The sequence below is a fragment of the Teleopsis dalmanni genome, chromosome X (assembly GCF_002237135.1).
Source record: "Teleopsis dalmanni isolate 2A chromosome X, ASM223713v2, whole genome shotgun sequence".
Classification (NCBI taxonomy): domain Eukaryota; kingdom Metazoa; phylum Arthropoda; class Insecta; order Diptera; family Diopsidae; genus Teleopsis; species Teleopsis dalmanni.
Genome location: NC_051848.1, coordinates 21,880,126 through 21,898,443, shown reverse-complemented (window position 1 = coordinate 21,898,443; position 18,318 = coordinate 21,880,126). Strand labels below are relative to the sequence as shown.

The 18,318-nt window shown below is 30.6% G+C and overlaps 2 protein-coding genes and 1 long non-coding RNA gene across 5 annotated transcripts in view; 1 reads left to right on the top strand and 2 right to left on the bottom strand.

Annotated features, from left to right (window-relative positions):
• Positions 1–6,215, top strand: part of LOC119688232 (odorant receptor 22c) — a 12,286-nt gene extending 6,071 nt beyond the window's left edge. Inside the window, exons 5-7 of the mRNA XM_038102912.1 lie at positions 9–38; positions 5,584–5,736; positions 6,165–6,215. Of these exons, the coding sequence (XP_037958840.1) occupies positions 9–38; positions 5,584–5,736; positions 6,165–6,215 (234 nt within the window). The remainder of the gene's footprint in view (positions 1–8; positions 39–5,583; positions 5,737–6,164) is intronic.
• LOC119662261 lies at positions 1,848–4,789 on the bottom strand. Of its 2 annotated transcripts, none has more exons than XR_005250740.1 (6): positions 4,575–4,789; positions 3,653–4,132; positions 3,521–3,580; positions 2,798–2,861; positions 2,127–2,723; positions 1,848–2,049 (listed from the first exon to the last, which is right to left on the bottom strand). It is a non-coding gene; the product is annotated as an uncharacterized LOC119662261 (long non-coding RNA). The 2 variants fall into 2 exon arrangements; XR_005250741.1 differs by having other exon boundaries at positions 2,798–2,849.
• A 4,390-nt stretch (positions 6,216–10,605) lies between the features above and the next one.
• The window catches only part of LOC119662232, a 129,040-nt gene continuing 121,327 nt past the window's right edge, over positions 10,606–18,318 (bottom strand). For both annotated transcript variants that reach the window (XM_038071808.1, XM_038071809.1), the window contains one exon: positions 10,606–11,183. In XM_038071808.1, the coding sequence (XP_037927736.1) occupies positions 10,759–11,183 (425 nt within the window). In that variant the 3' untranslated portion in view covers positions 10,606–10,758. The remainder of the gene's footprint in view (positions 11,184–18,318) is intronic.

Here is an 18,318-nt window from a genome sequence, read left to right as displayed (position 1 = left end):
TCCTCTACTGCATAGGCGGCAATTATGTGAGCGAAAGTGTCAGTATCAATTAAAGTGAGATAAATGCAACAATAACAACAAAAACACTGAACTCCAAACACGACTACATGGAAATATTCCTAACAGTGGCAACACAAACAATATTCTAACCTATAAAATTTTAATTACGACACGAAATTATTGTACCTGCAGGCTAAATCGGTTATGCTGTTTCTACTGCGACACCCTACAAAATTTGAGTTGAGCTGTTTAGTTTTATGGTCATTTGGCTTAATGTATATGTTTTTGACTATCACATATAATTCATGTGATTACGACGTGATTATAGAAACTTAAGATTAAGTAATACATCTACTATTATTGCATGGTATGTCCTTGTATGAGTAATCCATCCTGTCTACAATTGACAGCTTTAATCGCTCTTTAATTAAATTTTGAGTTGTCAATTTTTTTGTAAAACGGGATTTCATAAAGATATTTTTGTAGCTAATTGTGGTATAATTGTCTAATCACTAACTCCTCCAATAATTTGTATTTCAAATTTCTGACGAAAACTCAGATCCCATGTTAGTATTTGCTGACTGGCAAAACATATCTAGTTGTCGTTTATTTTTCTAACAAACAAAAAACTATGGTATGAGAATTATTTATCTTATCAAATAATTTACATTCTAAAATTTTTGATACAAGATGATGTCACAACAGCATAAGTGACGTCACAAGTAAGAATATTATTCCATGCGGCTCTTCTTAAAAACCGCTACTGATTCTTGATGTTGTTCCATGATGTTGTGTATTTAATACTTATCTAGAAAATATATTTCTTGTCCGGTTAGTATTTGCCTCAAAAATATAGTATTTTCTTAACATATGTGAAGTCAATCACAGTTATTAATGCAACTGGAGGAGAGAGAGGCAAACTGTCTCACCAAGCACATATGTTGAGTTTCACTTGGCTCAGTACGACCGAATTCAATAAATATAATCTTTCAGAGTTATTATTTAGTGGTTAGCATTAATCAATGCCTTTCTTTTGTCTTTATCAATTTTAAGGGGTCTTTCAACCCCTGAATTTTGAACATTAAAACTGTAAGGCATTAAAAAAATGAAATCTGTTTAAATCTTGTTTTTGTCCCGATAATCATTATTTCCCAAAATCAAACAAGTTGACTGACAAATTATCTTCTTCTCGATTCTTCAAAACACAAAAAGACAATATGTTTAAAATGTAAAGAGCGACACTAAGGGATACGTAATTATTATTTATTGAAAACAAATTATCCGAACTGAATTAATGTTTTTAGAGCTAGAAAGAGTTTTTATTCTCATCACACTAAAAATAAATGTTTTTCTCTTGAAATAAAACGGATGATCGTTTTTATAGAAAAATTTCTTTTGGAGGTCCTTATTTAGAGTCTCTACTTTGAGTAATTCCCGCGTCTGAAATCTTAGTTCACACTTAAAACCCTAATTTTTATGGAGACTTTAAAAATGTCTTTGAAACTGAATGGACTTTCTGCCTTCGGCACCTTTCTGTTTCATTCAATTTCAATGATCCGTTATGTTAATTTCTTCTCGTTGAAACCTTTTAAACAATAGGAAGATAAATTTTTGTTCAGAAAACTTTTTTCTTGTACTTTTAAATAAAGTTTAATTAAAAAAATAAATAGGAAAAAATAATAATAGGCAAACTATTGCAAAATTATTGTATTAAACTACTCGGAATATATATACAAGGATGTACAAATTATTTTCTGCTTCATGAAAAATTCATGTATATTTATTTTTTCCAATCTTTTTATTAAACCAAAAAAAAAAAACATTATGAAAAAAAAAGGTTATTTACATTAGTGTTTACATTTTTCTCAAACCAAAAATTTTGAAAGCCGGAAGAATACTTTTTGAGATTAATTTATTCTTAAGGCATTTTCCGCATATGAGATCTTACGTCATTTCCTTATAAGATTTCTTTTATCAACAACATATATATAGCACCAACACTGTGTGCCCCCACCATTGAGTTTGATTGGGACTTCCGTGCATCTATATCTTTTTTAAAATCAATGTAAATAATTATCATACTATTCTGAATACTGAACCTTTTTAATTTCACTTGTTTCACTTACCCATGTGACGATAAGTCGAATACATGTGTTTTAGGTGTATTAAAATAATAACACATTTCGCAGTTGGAAAAGGTCCATATAGTGAAGTGAGCGACACAAAGTGCAGGCATCCTTTAAATATATTTAAACTATGTGGACAAAACATTAACTATATGCTTTCATCAATTGATGTGATATACCAATACAGTGACGAATAATTACGCACTAACTCTCAGGTTCTAAAGTAGACCTCATGCCAACCATCCCTTGCCATCTAAAATATTATAAAAATACTATCATGTTCTTAGGATGGTGTGTAAAATCCTTAAGTCTCTTGAATTTCATAGAAAAGGAATACACGGGTCCGTCTTATGCACTAATTCCAATGTTAGTGTTTGGAGGCATATCTTATTGAAACGCAATGCCGCTGTTTTGTCACCGAAAGTTTTCAAGTTAGTTCTTCCTCTTGTGTTGTTTGAAAGATGCTATTCAACACTATAAGTATTGGTCTGATAGACCCTGTTTTGAAGGTTTTTTGGGTTTTGTGAGAATGCTATTGGTATTACATTATCATAAATTACAACCAGTTTCATCTTCAGCGAGTTATTGACCCAAGATCTATATGTGTAATGATTTGATTATGACCGTGAACTCAATTTTTGGTAAGTCTACATAAAGCAAAATCAAATTACCCTTGCGCAGTTCATTTTTCATTACAGCGACGTCCACCCATGCCCTTTTACTCTGTAAAAACACCTTTGTAATAAATTGGTTAATAAAATTTATAACAATATTGGTCGGGTTTATATGTGTTTATATAATACACTCCATAATAAGCGACTTCTAAATATTTCATACTCATGAAATCAAGGAATGAACAAGAGGTGATCTAAAATTATTTAATAGTATGACTACTAAGCCTTAAATATTTTTATATCAATGTATACTTATTAAGTATTATGAGGAGGGGACTTACACTACGACTTTGAGATCTTTTGTGCTGAAAGTCACATTGTGTTTTAATGACATATATGAGTTATTCCTAGTGGTCTTACAGAAGTGATATTGACATGATATCAGCACTCCCTCATAAGAAGAATTGAAGTAAATTATATAGTAAATATTTAAGTTTCAAATTGACTCTTAAGTGACATTATCTGGATTTTAGTAATACTTCATAGTCCAATAACGCCTACTTAATATTTATTTGACTTAAGTGTGCACTAAGTAGTAAGAATACTCCTTAAACTCATACATTAAGTTTACGAGTAAATAATTATTTATACTAACAAATTTGTTAAATCAAGAAGTTTCATCTTTCATAGTGAATCGAATAAATTACGTTGGTTTGTCAATTTTTGGAACAACTATTTAAGTCTTCAAGTGGAAAAGTGTGGGAAAATTGAATTCCTTACCTTTCATGGTCTCTTATCTTAGATGTCATAGTTTTGAACTGCTGGGTGGGTGGGTACTGTCTTTGGAATAAATAAATAATTTATTTTATAATTTACCAAAATCACTCTTTGAAATACAATAATTAAACCTACCTTTTGGCTTTCTTTTTCTTACTTTTTACCTTTTTTAGCGCGCTTAGCTTTACGCTTTTTAGCTTCGCGCTTCTTTGCTGGTTTTCTCTTCAGATTAGCACCTTTTTTTGGAGGTAATCCACGTTTATTGCGCTTCTTACCTTTTGGTCCTGGAGGCTTGCGTTTCTTTGCAGTTTTTGGCGCCACTGAGAAACTCTGACTTTGCTTTAAATTAGCGGCTTTTCCACGTTTCTTACGTTTTGGCTTACTGGGAGCTCTATATTTGTTTTTTCTATTTTTTTTTCTCTTTACCTTAGCCGCTCTTTTTTTAGCAATCTTACTCTGCTGTCTTTGCTCTCTATCTATTTCCCTCCTTCTGGCTCGAATTCTTTCAGCAACATTGCATTTTGTGATAAGCCCAGCACGTCTCTGAATGAATCCAAGTTCTAAAGATCTTTTAATCATCGCTCTAACGGTTGGGGCCACACTAGTTATTGTGCACTATAAATAAAGAAAATTGTTTCTAAAATGTAGGTTATGATTATATGTACATAGATAGCCTTACAAAAACTGGGAGGATATAAAACGGATATTAATTGAAACACTAAATTTCATATCTAAATGTACGGTAATATGATACGTTTTCAGTATTTTTCTGATCAAAATGTGAATTTTTTTGCTTTGTTGGACTTAAGTGTCAAAATTTTTAAAAAATTGTATTAGTTTTTTTTTTTTAAGAAATTTTTTAATGGCGAAGACTAATAGAAATGAAGTATCTTTGTCACTCCGACCATTTTGTAGTTAAGGTTTAATTTTTTTAATCATATTTGTAAGTATCGACCACAATGTTATGTGAAGTAGAATTAATTCATTTGCAATTTATTTATTTGGCTTTTATAACCTTTTATTAATAGATAAAAAATTAAATGATTATTCTACTTACATTGAGGAGGTCGCATATTTTCTCAATTAGTTGGGGTGTGGTGGCTGCGCCCCCGCATTTTTGTAATGCAAAAAGGAGCACAGCTCCATTTTGCATTTTTTCTGCCATTGACTTTTAATTTTAATCACAAAAACACAAATTTTTTTTCACTGATTTTGATATCTGAAGTATTTCACTAAAAAAACTTTTATTAAAAAATTTTACTTCAAATTTTTGGTAAACACAACTAAGTAAAAAATATATGAAATGATTTCTTATGAAATTCAATTTTTCTTATAATAATATGAAGATAACAAATTTTCAAAGGCAACTCGATTGAAATTTTTGCAGCATATATTTGATATGTTGTCTTTTAATTATAGATTTTATCAGTTAAACTTTTTAAAGACTGTGAAGAATTAAAACTTTGTAGAGTTGTCTTCATCTGCAAAAGACACATTGTGTCAGTTTGATCCTCACTTTTTAGTGTCTTTAAATTTGATTTCTAAGGTCAATTATAATGAAAGATATCATTTTTCTTTTTGAAAACTATCATCTTTATAGAGAGATATTTTGAATAGTAGTGAATTGAAATAACAAAATTTTATTATTTATAAATTAATTGAATTTTTAACTGACCGTACTCAGTACGGTATGGTAAAATGTCTCTCTATTTAACTATAATTTCTATTAAGAAGCATGGTTTAATTTAAGAATCGACATTTAAAGTAGATAAGCTTAGCAAAATATAAATTTTTCATGTACTGGATACAAGGTATTTCTTTTTTTTTTGATGGATTTCTGATGTATAAATAAATGTTTAAAGTTCTTCAATTAAGTTTAATACTATTTTGCATAGAAACATATCGAACCCATTATACCATTATACAATACATGAGTACATAATTATACTTCCTGACCATCTTTTTTGGCTTTGTCGACTGATTACAATAATTGTTAATATTTTACCTTTCGCATTTGCATATCCTTTCGCCTTCCGTTGTTTTCCATTCACTCGGCGTGTAAACAGAGCCTGGAGGTAGCTAACACGGTGTACGACATTGCATGGTACAAATGCGACGTGGAAACTAGAAAAATGATTTTAATGATATTGCGACGCTCACAAAAGGCGAAGACAATTGCGGTGCCATTTTTTACGCCATCGCTGTCGGCATTCAGTTCGGTAAGTACTAGGTATTCCTTCATTATTATTATGTCGTTGCAGTTGACGATGTAGCCTTATGATTAACGTTTGAACGCTGTTCGTCTGTTGAGTCCTGTTGATGGTTGAGTTGTATATTGCGGTTGTGGTTGCGGTTGTGGTTGTGACGACGACGTGCCGTTGATGATTGCGTTTTGTTCAGGTTAAATGTTGTTATTGTGTGATTATGATAATAAATGCTTATTTCTCAGTCCCAATCTCTGTATTGTTGCTCCGTTTGTCTTTGTCGTCCTGCCAACTCTCTCCTCCACAGTTTCAGAATTTTCTTCCATTGCGTCTATAGTGACAGACAACAGCGTTCCTTTATTTTTTTTTGTTTTTCTTTTTTCTGTCCCAAACGATTTCTTGGCATTCTATTCTTATATCGGTAACTTTTTTCTTTCTTTCAGATAATAAGCACAGCTGGTTCATATATCACACTATTAAAGACATTTTTGTGAATCTGACAGCATTAAATATTGTATTATCATCCTGGCATACGGAGCGTATGATTGATATTATTAATTTGTATGCTTATTTGCATTTTCGTTTCGGCTTTCGGATTTTAATAGTAAAATTAATGTAGGCAAAGGGATTTGTTACTGCACAAAAAATGTTATGTATTTAAAAAAAAAGCAAATAATCACATATGAAATTGTAAATGTGTATTTTATTTAAATTTGTTTTGCAACCTTTAAAAAGGCATTTTTTTTTGTATGATTTCGCGTGGAATACCGGATATGTTGGTTATAAAAACTCAAATTCAGTATCATTTATTAACTTAAAAAAATTGAATAAATAGCAAAATACTTTCGTTACATTTATAAAATTTATTAAATTCTATCGCTGGAAGGCTAATGACGCATTAAATGCAAAATTTTATTATTACAGATATTTATAAATTTTGTTATTTCCTATTTATTTTACACACAAACTGTTTTAACAACTATCTCTTTGTTACTGTAATTCTAAATTTATTTTAATAATGCATAATTAAAGTATTTGAATTTTTTAGAATAGTGTATCTATTGTACTTGTGTAGAATTTAAGGCCAAAATGCAATGGAAAACATACTATATTTAAATAATTTAAATTTCATTTCATTTCAATATTATTCCATTAAATATATGATGTCAATATCTAAAATTAAACTCTAAACGAAGATATGATATAGACACGGCATTGTTTAAAGCGCCTCAGAAAATCTTAAACTTAGATTAAGTTAGGCTGGAATGGCGACCTTGTGCTCAAACCTCTTTTGAGCCCAAATAATGGCCCATTATAGCACCATTGATAACAAGCAAAACTTTAAAGCACGACTTCTCTATTAGAATGAAAGTGAACCAACCTGATAATTCTATAAAGTTGGCCAAGTCACAAATTTTGCAGAATGAAAGCTGCTGATACATGAGGTAGTGTATAGTTTCCTTCTCATCCGCAGAGCAATAACCATGGAAAAAGGTAGACCTAGTCACATATCATGCTTTCCTCGTATGCAGTCATCCTTTAGCACTGATACCAAAGCGTTGAGTAGATTACGCTTTAGTTGAAGCAGCCGGCTAGTACGTCTCTTATGGAGGTTGGATAATGTCAATCTTGAGATCCGACAGTAAGGGTCAACTTCCCAATTTTGTTCGTCAATGCTATTGGTATCAAATTATTGGACAAATTAGATGCTATTTTCATTCAACAATGTGTCTGGCTGTAAAACCTTATTACTTAAATACCCATCAATTCGACATCAAAAGGGCGTTCCACCTAATAATTTAGATAGATCCACACTTTTTGCCATTATATGGTATTGGTAACGATATATCTTGTAACACTGCACCGATTATGTCAAGCGAACATGTTATTGAAAGGTTGGTATCATTAATCGTTTCTGTTAAAAATTATATTGATTTAAAGATGGTTTAATTGTCTGAAGAAATACGTTTTATAGTAGATTTTTTTTAATACTATAAATAGTTGAAATTGTTGCAAAACTATGCCGAAAAACTCATGCGGTTTACGGTAAGAATGCTCTGAGCTAACGCTGGACCCGGGGGCGGTTTACTCGATGCGATAATGAAAATTTTGATAGCAAAGATGTACCTGCTAATGATTTTCGAAGTGCTATATAATAACACTATTCTGTTCATATTTTTGGCAAAATACCATATATACTGCATTCTCACATATAAGATAAGTGTTTTAGAATTTAATATATGATTAATCGTCATCCTGAACTATAAGTTCGGTATATAAATCGCAACGCTTTTGGTAGAAGTTGCATATATATTCTCGATATGGAGCTGATATTGTACCCAGCTCACGTACCACAGTAAAAATTTATGCGATTTAAAAATTTAATTATATATAAATATATTTAAATGTATGGAATGTGCCTTAACAAATAGATACATACTTTGTTTAGCTTAAATAGTCTGAATCTAGTTTAAAAAATCTTTATACAATTTCGTTTTCAATCAATGGTCAATACTTACGCTATCTAGTAAATGGGTAGCAATGTACTATCGTAATCATCACTCAATATTGTGGTTTCATATAGCCTTATTTGGAGTTCTTTGAGTTTTATACGTTGATCAAGTAATACCATTAATTGATAGGCATAGACCTTAATAAAAATTTTTTAACCTTAGGTCAATAGAAAACTTATATCATTTGCTAAAGACATAAAAGAAACGCCGTCATTCTTCAATTGGATATTTTGCTGTAGGAACTCCTTTAAAATTGGTATATCGATATTTTGCATTCAGATTTTGTTCGCAAAACTGTAACTTACGCTTTGATTAAATCTTTAGTTTTATATATCTCTTATGCTATATTCAAATGCAGCAATATGTGCCATTTCTTACATAACGTAGACATAAAATCCATATGAAAATATGCTAAATATGTTGAATAAGTCTTAGTCTAAACATAGCATTACACAAATTTTATTTAAGACCAATTGCTTTTATATATATATATATACTGGGATTATAATGTTATTAGAAAAGCATATACAGAGTTTATAAAAATTAAACGGCTTATTAGCTATTTATTAGACATCATTGATTTTCACAACGTTGGGTGAAATCTCATAGCAAAGATTTTGAAATTAGTATTTGGCAGTACTTGACTTAATTCATTTTTCTTCAGCTCTTTACTCACTTATTTGGCTATAAAACCTGATACCGGCTTTCTGCCTGATGATGCCTGTCTTTCCAGGTGCATTTGCTGCGTCTTTTCCAGTCTCGTACATTAAATGCGATGAATGCTTTTTTAACTTTATCAGGTTATCAGAGACACAATCTACCTCTATGCTTTCTTCCTACAACTATCGCTTCCTATAAACATCTGTTTTGTTAGAACATTTTCATCTATCTTCACTGTGTGATTAATTTAATAAATCCGCTGGAGGTTAATTCGTTGAATAATATAAGTTCAATTTCGTGATAAGTATTATCTCCAACTCGTACAGGACTAAAGATCTTGTGAAGATCTTCTTTTTGTAAGATGCATTTCTTTAGTTTGGTCAAATTGTGGTGGTGGTCTATATATGCACTTAAAGTCGGTTTTGTTTTTTATAATAATTTTTACTTTTATTTTTGTTATGTTATTTTTATCTATATGACTTGCATCATTGTATGAATAATACGTCTTTAATTTACGACAGCCTAACTTTGACTGACTCGCTCTTTATTCAACATATTTGCATTATAACAAATATTTACAGAGTCGTATTTATACGACTTTATTTTACAACAATTTCGAGCCTTATAATATATATTAATATATTTCTATACGTATCTCGGTAAATTCATCGGGAGAGAATTCCTAATATTAAAAACATCTGTGCAACTTATATCACAGGATACATTATTACATTATTCGTTCCGGTGCGTGATTTTGTTTAATCTCGTGAGTGAAGTAAGTCATATACTTGTTAATATTGTGGATTATTTCTATAAGTCTGGTTCTGGTACTCAACTCTTTGAGCAAGGTTGTATTTTGCATGTTTCATGGGATCTGAACTCTCTTCACTATAGGCACTATATAAAGTGTTTCTTGATAGTTTCAATAAGTAGAGTCAACTATTTTTCTGAACAGAAATATATCTTTTTGCGGTTGTATGATTAACAATGTTGGGCTCGGATGGCGAATACTTACGTTAATAATATGTGGAAGTGATTAAAAGAGTTTGAAGTATTTTTTATTAATTGATAGAATTTATTAATTAATTACTTAGTTACACTGATTGCAGTTAATTTACTACAAGTTCACATACAATAAGACATTGAATTTTTCTGTATTTTTTTTTTTTTTTGAATTTTTTTATGCATTAGTATATCTTTTTTTATTAATTATTTATTATTTCCTTTTAGTTTTATTTTTCATATGAATTTATTTTTCTATTCCTCTTACTTTATCTGTTTTTCTTAGTTTCCTTACACTTTAGCATTTTATGTTTCAGTGTATGTGTTGTATGTGTTTGATTATGAGCTGAAAATGTTGTTCTTAGACTTGTAGGACTCAAGGATAACATACATGAGCATTTGAGTTTTTGAGTGTGTGAGTGGGTGAGTGGGTGAGTCTTCTTTTGCCTGTCAATGAATTTATAAAAATTGGAATAAATTAACAATTAAGCGCCATGATATTTACAAAGTGTTGCCATTTTTTAGTTAACTACAAATTATTTACGTAAAAATATTATGTTTTCTCATTTAAAATGTTTTTTCCTTATTATTTTTTTTTATTGTTTTACTTATCCTTTTTTATTTTCAACAAAATGTTTACAATAAAAATTTAATATTCTTTTTGTTTTTTTATTTTTTTTTTTGGTTTTTTTTTATTTTTTTTGTATATAATAAGAGATGTAAATATTTCTCTAAGAACAGAGAATAACGAAAGATATACAAATAAAAGGAAATAATAACGAAAAATGATAGCGTACATATAAAAAGGAAATAAATAAGGAAAGTAGAAATCATTTCACTTTCATTTTTATTTTCTTGCTTTTTATCTTGGTATTACGCCAGCATCCACAGAATGCAAAAACTCCGACGCAATAGAAAATGCCTTCGCCTTTACCAGGAATATGATGATTAGGATTAAAATGTGTGGGAGTGCAAGGACGACGACAACATCGCCATCGCAATCGCAATACCAGCTACTTACGAGCTCGACAATGCGCGTAAATATGTCATATCCTCCAGTAGCAGGAACAGTGAGAAGTGCCATAGTTTTGCCGCTTGGAACGTTAACGGCCAAATTAGCAATTGTAGCAGCGGCAGCAGAAGCCACGGCAACATCAACACCAACAATAAAATTGTTGGCTAAAGTGCGGCAATAATAAACAATGGCAAGCATCAAAGTTGCCTGTTGTGCAGAAAAACCATACAAGCCAACCGCAGCACCTTTTTGCATTGCGGCAGGATTTTCATCTGGAAAATAAAAAATAAGCAGAACAAATGTTATGACAAATATTATTGCTGTTACATAAATAAATTTACATATTTTGCTGAAAAGCAGTTAAACTCAATGCGTGAACATTTAAATTGCGCTTTGTACGCAATCCGGCCTGGTACTACATAATTTAGTGCTTCCGCACCGATTTTTTGAATGATAAGATGGAACTCAACAGTCCTTAGGAATTCATATCCTTCTTCCAAAAAAAATAAAAGAAAAATTCTTTTCATACCAAAATTTAAATCATATTGGTTGTGGCTTTCTAAATTGTACTATAATACCACATTTTCATAGCAGTTGATTTATAAAATATGTGAAAAATTTTGTTAAATGAATTACTTAAAAATTATTTGGTAAATGACATGCAATATCACCCAACAGCTGGTACTGCGTTCTGGCCGCAGTCCCATCTTATCAATTTCACTACTGATTACACAATGTCCTTTAAAGCTTTGTAAACAACGTCCAGAACTAAATCTAGAGAAGAGCTTTTAATCTGTACTGGTGACTAAAATTCCTTATGAAATAAGTTTCTTCTGTGCGTTACGAGTATTAAAGCTAGACAGTCACAAAGAATATACATAGTAGTTTCCTCATCTTCGACCCATGATCTGCGTTCTGAATTAACAGATAATCGTAGTTTATGAAGGTAATATTTCAAACCATAATGTTCTGTAATGAAACCTGTTATCAACCTTAAAGTATATGGTATATTGAGTATTTAAGACAGTTTTTGTAGGCGTACGGTTTGATCAGTGCTTTGTTTTGACTAAGTTTTGTGAAATCTTTCCTATACACCAGCCGCATATAATTCTCCCACTCCTTGATTCTCCTTGATTATTTGCTTTGTACTCTCTTAATTTATCCCAAGAAAGGGCTGAGAGCCTGTAAAAGCAGTTTTTGAAGCAGTTCATCAGCTTGTTCACTTCCCAAGCTTTTTCTGTGATCCGGAACCTAGTAAATACTTACCTCGTAACACTCAAATACCTATTTCGATAAGTCCACCTACATGAAACATATAAGGAATTAAAAAGTACAATATCTACACTGAGAAAACTGTTTCGCTTTTTGCGTAAAATTGGTCAATTATTATTCGTTTCAAATATTAATTACGTAAATTAAAGTTCAGGTACTTCGTTTTCTTGATTTTTTCAAAACGAGGTGCATCTTTTGTTTTCCGTAAACGAAAAATGGGTCAACTCTTCTTCGTTTTTAATATTATTTCCATTAACTAAAATTTCGTCATATAATTTTCTATTAAAAAAACTGAACACTCAAAAATTTGTTTCGTTCTCAATAAATAAAAAATGGGTCAACTGTTTTTCGTTTCAAATTTCATTGCGTGAACCGCAGTGTAGTATCTTCTTTTACTTCATATCTTTAAAATAAACTGTACACTCAAAAAACCATTTCATTTTTCACAAACGAAAAATTAGTCAACTGATTTTCGTTTGTAAACTTAAATGCGTGAACTGAACTTATGTTGCTGTTACAAGTGAAATTGTCCTTAACTATTTTTCGTTACTAGTTTCGAGTGCGTGAAGAATGGTTCAATCATCACAATCAAAAAAATGGTTGGCACCAATATTCAATTTGTGTTCTAAAAACGAAGTACACTCTTAAAAAATTATATCTTTCAACATGAATGAAAAAATGGTTAATTGTTTTTCACTTTATCTTAATTAACATAATTAAAGGAACAGTTGTTGTAGCCAATCGGTACTTTACGTTTATCGCAAATGCAAAGTTGATTATCTCTTTTTCGTTTTTAATCTTAATTGCGTGGACTGTGACTCATTAACCAAAATTGAAGTAATGATTTTCACAATTACTTGTTTCGTATTTCGAAAACAATTTCGCTTACTCAAACAATTATTTCGTTCACCGCAAATAAAAATTGGTCAACTATTAACGTTTGCAATTTCGTTTGCGTAAACTGAAGTTCAATTGCCACAATCGATTAATAATGGATTTAATCGTGTGCTTCTTTCGTTTCTGATTAATATTTGTAAATTAAATAATTTTAAAGTAAAGAATTGTACATCTACCAACTGCTCTCTAAACGACTGTTCCATAGACGAAATTAATTAACACGATCTTTAAAGGCCTTAAAACCAAATTAAAAAAATACAAAATCGACTTCAATTGACAACACCAGTTCGAAAGTCTATTACCATGTACAATAGAACCAAGTGACCCATTAGATTGACTAAAGTGCAATCCTGATATTAAAGTAAATTATTTTTTAACACGTACGTTTTAAGTTATGTGTTTCAGAATTAAATACCTTTAAGAACTCTTGTCTGGTGTCACTGTAGATCTATCAGGTTTATGAATGGCGTGGGCTAGTTAACCCTACGAATTTCAATATACATACTTCAACTTAAATTACATTGAGAATTGATCCGCTGATCTTACTCGTACTTCTTGTTTAGGGTGTTATCGACACAAGTACGTTAAATGATTTCATAGTCCAAAAAAAGAGAAATATAATGTTAGTTGCATTTGCAGTACCAATCGAGATACAGCATTTTGTCCACCCACAGAATATGTAATTTCTTCATTTTTCAATAGTGTTACTTTCAAATAATTTAAGTCATAAACCAAATTTCATACAATTAATATTCTTAAATTTGATATATATGTACATGTATATACACAAATTATATTCCAATTATTCGTATCCATCAAATTGATTCTTAAATTTGTTAGATATATATATATATACACATATATACATCTAATTATTCGCATCCATCAAATTGATTTTAAGATTAATTTAATTATTATTCAATTATTTCGAGGAGTGATACGTCAATGAATGCTTTGATGATAAGGAAGCAACTTTTTGAATCTTTTAAATCAGCAATAAAGTTTTGTCAACAAAAAATTGTATGAATGATTTATTTGAATAAATTAACATAATTTATCTATCTTAATTGATTTCTTATTATAGTGCTTTATTTTCTATTCTGACCCGACTCATCTCTAAATTCGTCACATTGCTCAACTGGAGTACTTGTTTATCCTTTGATATGAGTTCTCTACTTATAGAAAAGTCGAACGGTTTTGTCTAAACTTAAAGTTTTGTACTTCAATCTCGTTAGCATTTATCCAACAATGAATGGTTGAACACTTTTTCACAAAGATTTTGACAAGATTTAAAATGATTTTCAGCATAAAAAATTAATGCGGAGTCATAACTCAAAGGAAGCAACGAGTACGCAGTCATTTTAATTTAAGAAAAAGTTTGAACTATGAAATATCCTTTTTACATGCAAATAAACCACTCACTCCATAATTTATAGCTTTTTAATTTTTTTTTTTTTTTGTGATCTGAAATTTCACTAAAAAGATTTCGACTACCAAAAAAAAAAAATGGTACTTCAGAGTTTTTAGTTTGAATTGCATGCACTGCAGTCACATGAAGGCGAATTCTGCAAGCGGATTATGGATGCGATAAAGGATTAAAGTTTTGCTGCAATTCAAAAATGGACTCGATAAACTTCAAATTTTTTGTATATTAGGGCAAGAAGAGCTTCGTAACGAGCATGAAAACAGCAAAATGGCAAACAATTTTGGAAAAAAAATGAAAATATGAAAATTAAATGAAAAAGCGAAAATAAAATGAGTAGGTAAATCCACTTTCCTAAGTTGAAGAGGGCGCAATTTTGTAACTCAATAACACGAGCGAACACGCCCGTTGAAACAGTGAATTGTGGAAATTTACACTTTATTTTAATTTTGGCTTCGGTTTTGGTTTCTAGAGGCGTCTTGGCTTCAATTGGGTTTGGGTGTGGGTTCAGGATTGGTATTGGAGTTTGAAGTGGGTGGAATAGTGTTTCCAACCAGTGCATACTACGGGTATATAGAGTATGAATGAACGCAAGCAAACACTTATGCTGTGGATACAATAGGCACTTGACTTGGCGAAAGACTTATTTCACGAGTATCGTTAATTAAGCAATTTTTCATAAGTCATTTCGCAAACTGTTTACTTTTCACTCTTAACTCCTCACTTCGCACTCCGCACACCGCACTCCGCACTCTTCACTCCACACTGTGCACTTTCTAGTGTTCTAGTGTTTAGTGTTCTGGTTTTCTTATTTACTGTTTACTCAGTGTTACAAGGAGAAACCCAAGCTCAACTATAAGTTTTCATTTGTTCGAACTTAATAATGCGTGTGGGTAAATTTGCTTTCAAATGTAAATATGCTAATTTGACAATATTTGCCCGTGTGTATGATGGAGAACAGAGGCGTCGCATAGTTTTAATTTATATGGGTAAGCATACCATAAATAATAAATATTGATTTATTTTAGTAGTACTTGCAGCTTCTTTCATATCAAAATATTGATACTTGCAGCTTCTTTCATATCAAAATATTTTAAGTGTTATAAATTAATCTCAAGTGTTTTACATTTTGCTCGAGATTTAACAACACTGGTAAATAAACACTGCATTAAAATGAGTCTTGATTGAAAAAGTTACCAGATTTACCAATCGAAACTGAAGCAGATATCTTTCCGAAAGATATGCAGATAAGGCAGTCCTACCGACTCTTTGATACTTGCAGCTTCTTTCATGCCTAGATATATGCTATTGAAAGTACAATTCGTCCTTCGTATATCATGATTTTTGTAGATAGTCAGGCCACACTGAAAGCAATTGAATTTAAAATGATTAAATTCAAGATTGTATTAAAATATCGCGGCTCAAGGTCCCTTTTTGCTGGGTTCCTGGACAAAGCAATATTGAAGGGAATGAACTAGCAGATAAAATGGCCAGAATAGGTTCTAAACTGCGTACAAGAGAGACCGACCTCTCAGTACAAACATTGATATGCGAACTGTTTAGAATAATAGAGGGAATCATCAATACGATGACTAACAAGTTCTTGACAGTTTCTATTAGCTATGGCTTATAAGCTTGCTATAACTAAAAAGCCGACAATTATTCTGGTTGTTATCTTGAGAGATTCAAAAAAAAATTGAACAAAAAACATCTGATATTTGATCTTAATGATCTGATATTTGATCATTAAGTTTATAGCTAAACTTGTTATCACCAATGAAATAGTGACACCATTTCCTATTCGATTTTGTAAGAGAGTAACTGGTTTTTATTTTGAATATTGCAAGTAATGAACGTCTTACAGAATATTAATAATTACTGTTATTATTAGCAGTTAGAACGTACGCATCTATTGTTTATAGCCTAGATGTTTTCATAACTAACTCCATATAATGTTGGACACTATTGGGTGCTAATGAAATGAAGTTCCTTTCTAACGTTGGAGTTTTAATTGATCTCTCCAGTTCTTAAAAATTTTGTATATATGAATATACGGTATGTAGTGAGAGTTATTCTATTTTTTACTACATAATTATCAGGAAAATTATAGGTCATAGAATTCTACTAAATTATTTCACTGGGTTTAAAATCGATATCGTTAGAAGGTTTTACAGTCAACAAAAAATCATACACTTTATTCGATTTTTTTTTTGCATAAAAAATAAATATTTAAGTAATTAAAAAATAAAAAAATTATAAAATATATATATAGGCTTCTAGGATCTCCATTGATGATTCTAGGATTTCACTAGATAGGATACCCTTCATATACCCTACATTTAGTATAGCATTGAAATGGAAATCAACATAATCGTTAGTTGAAAAGGAGTATATATAACTACAAATCAGATTAGTTAAGTCTGTATACCACGAAGCTCAAGGAAAGTGTTAATACTGTATTCAGTTCTGCTCCGAGTTCAAAACTGTAAGATTGTAAGAAAATTATATTCTTCTGTATATAGTAGTACTTTTTTTTTTGATTTTTCTGTATAATCAGTTATTAATATAGGTCTGAAACATATCTATGGGAATGCGTCAGTAAAGTGAACACTTGTAATAAGTTCGAAATTCCAAAGTAAAGTTTTTCATGGCAGCGTAGAACTTCATACTATGATATATATAAAATCATAATATTTATCACGACTTTGCGTTTATAGAAGAATTTAGGAAATAAACAGATATATATATCAAAGAGCTAAACGACTTTGTGAATGCGACACCACGTCATCATCTCAGTACCTTTAGTCTCATTAGTTGAACATACTATTTCTGAATTACACTCTTTCAAATCAATTGCAATTTATATTCCAGCGGGAAGATGTGCTGGGCTTCGAAGTATACGACAACTATTGTCCACTTCCTCCAGTGAGGCATAGGGCCTCAATAATTCTTCTAAATATGACTTTATTTGGTGTTTCTCTGTAGATGTCGTTCCATGTATGTCGTGCTTCAGCTATTTCACTCTAGACCATTCTACTCCACGTTTCCGTTGGTGGATTCCATGCCAATGCTTTACTAATATAAAATCATCTGAATCATTTATTATAAGATTTAACGGATAGTGTTTGCTCAACAACTATTGAGTGAAAGTGCTTTATACACTAAATCGCGTTTCCTCAAGTAAAAAGAGATGAAGTATAATAGTTGATAATCATGTAAACAGAGCCATAATGAGCATGAAATTAAAGCACTTATTAGGGTCAAGTAAGCTGTCTTAGTTGTCGGGTTGTATAATATATATATATATATGTATATATACAAAAATGCATATGGAGATGTATATATACAAATATATATGTACAAATATATAAACAAATATATATATATATACAAATACATATATATCTTTCTTGTATAATATAATATGAATGGAAGTACGTTTATGGATTCTGACTCTATGGAGTGTTTATTCTTAACAATCAACTTTGCACTGCTTGAAGAATAAAAACTTTCTGGATTCTTTATTAAAACTGATTTAAGCTCTAATTTAATTTATATTATGTTGACATTCTGACAATGTAAGAACTATTAAGGATTAAAAAAAGCAAAACAAAAAAAATGTTGAAAAATTACTTGCCGTTCATGGCGTAAAAACTGTCTCACTCTTGTCATACTCCACAATAACTCAAAAGCAATTTTTCTTAAGATTTTCTTTTTTCTTGTTTCGTTTTGAATTTTAATATTTATATTTTGTTTCCTTCATGCAAAACAAGACAATCAGATATTGTTTAAAAGGATCCTCAGGATGTGAGTTA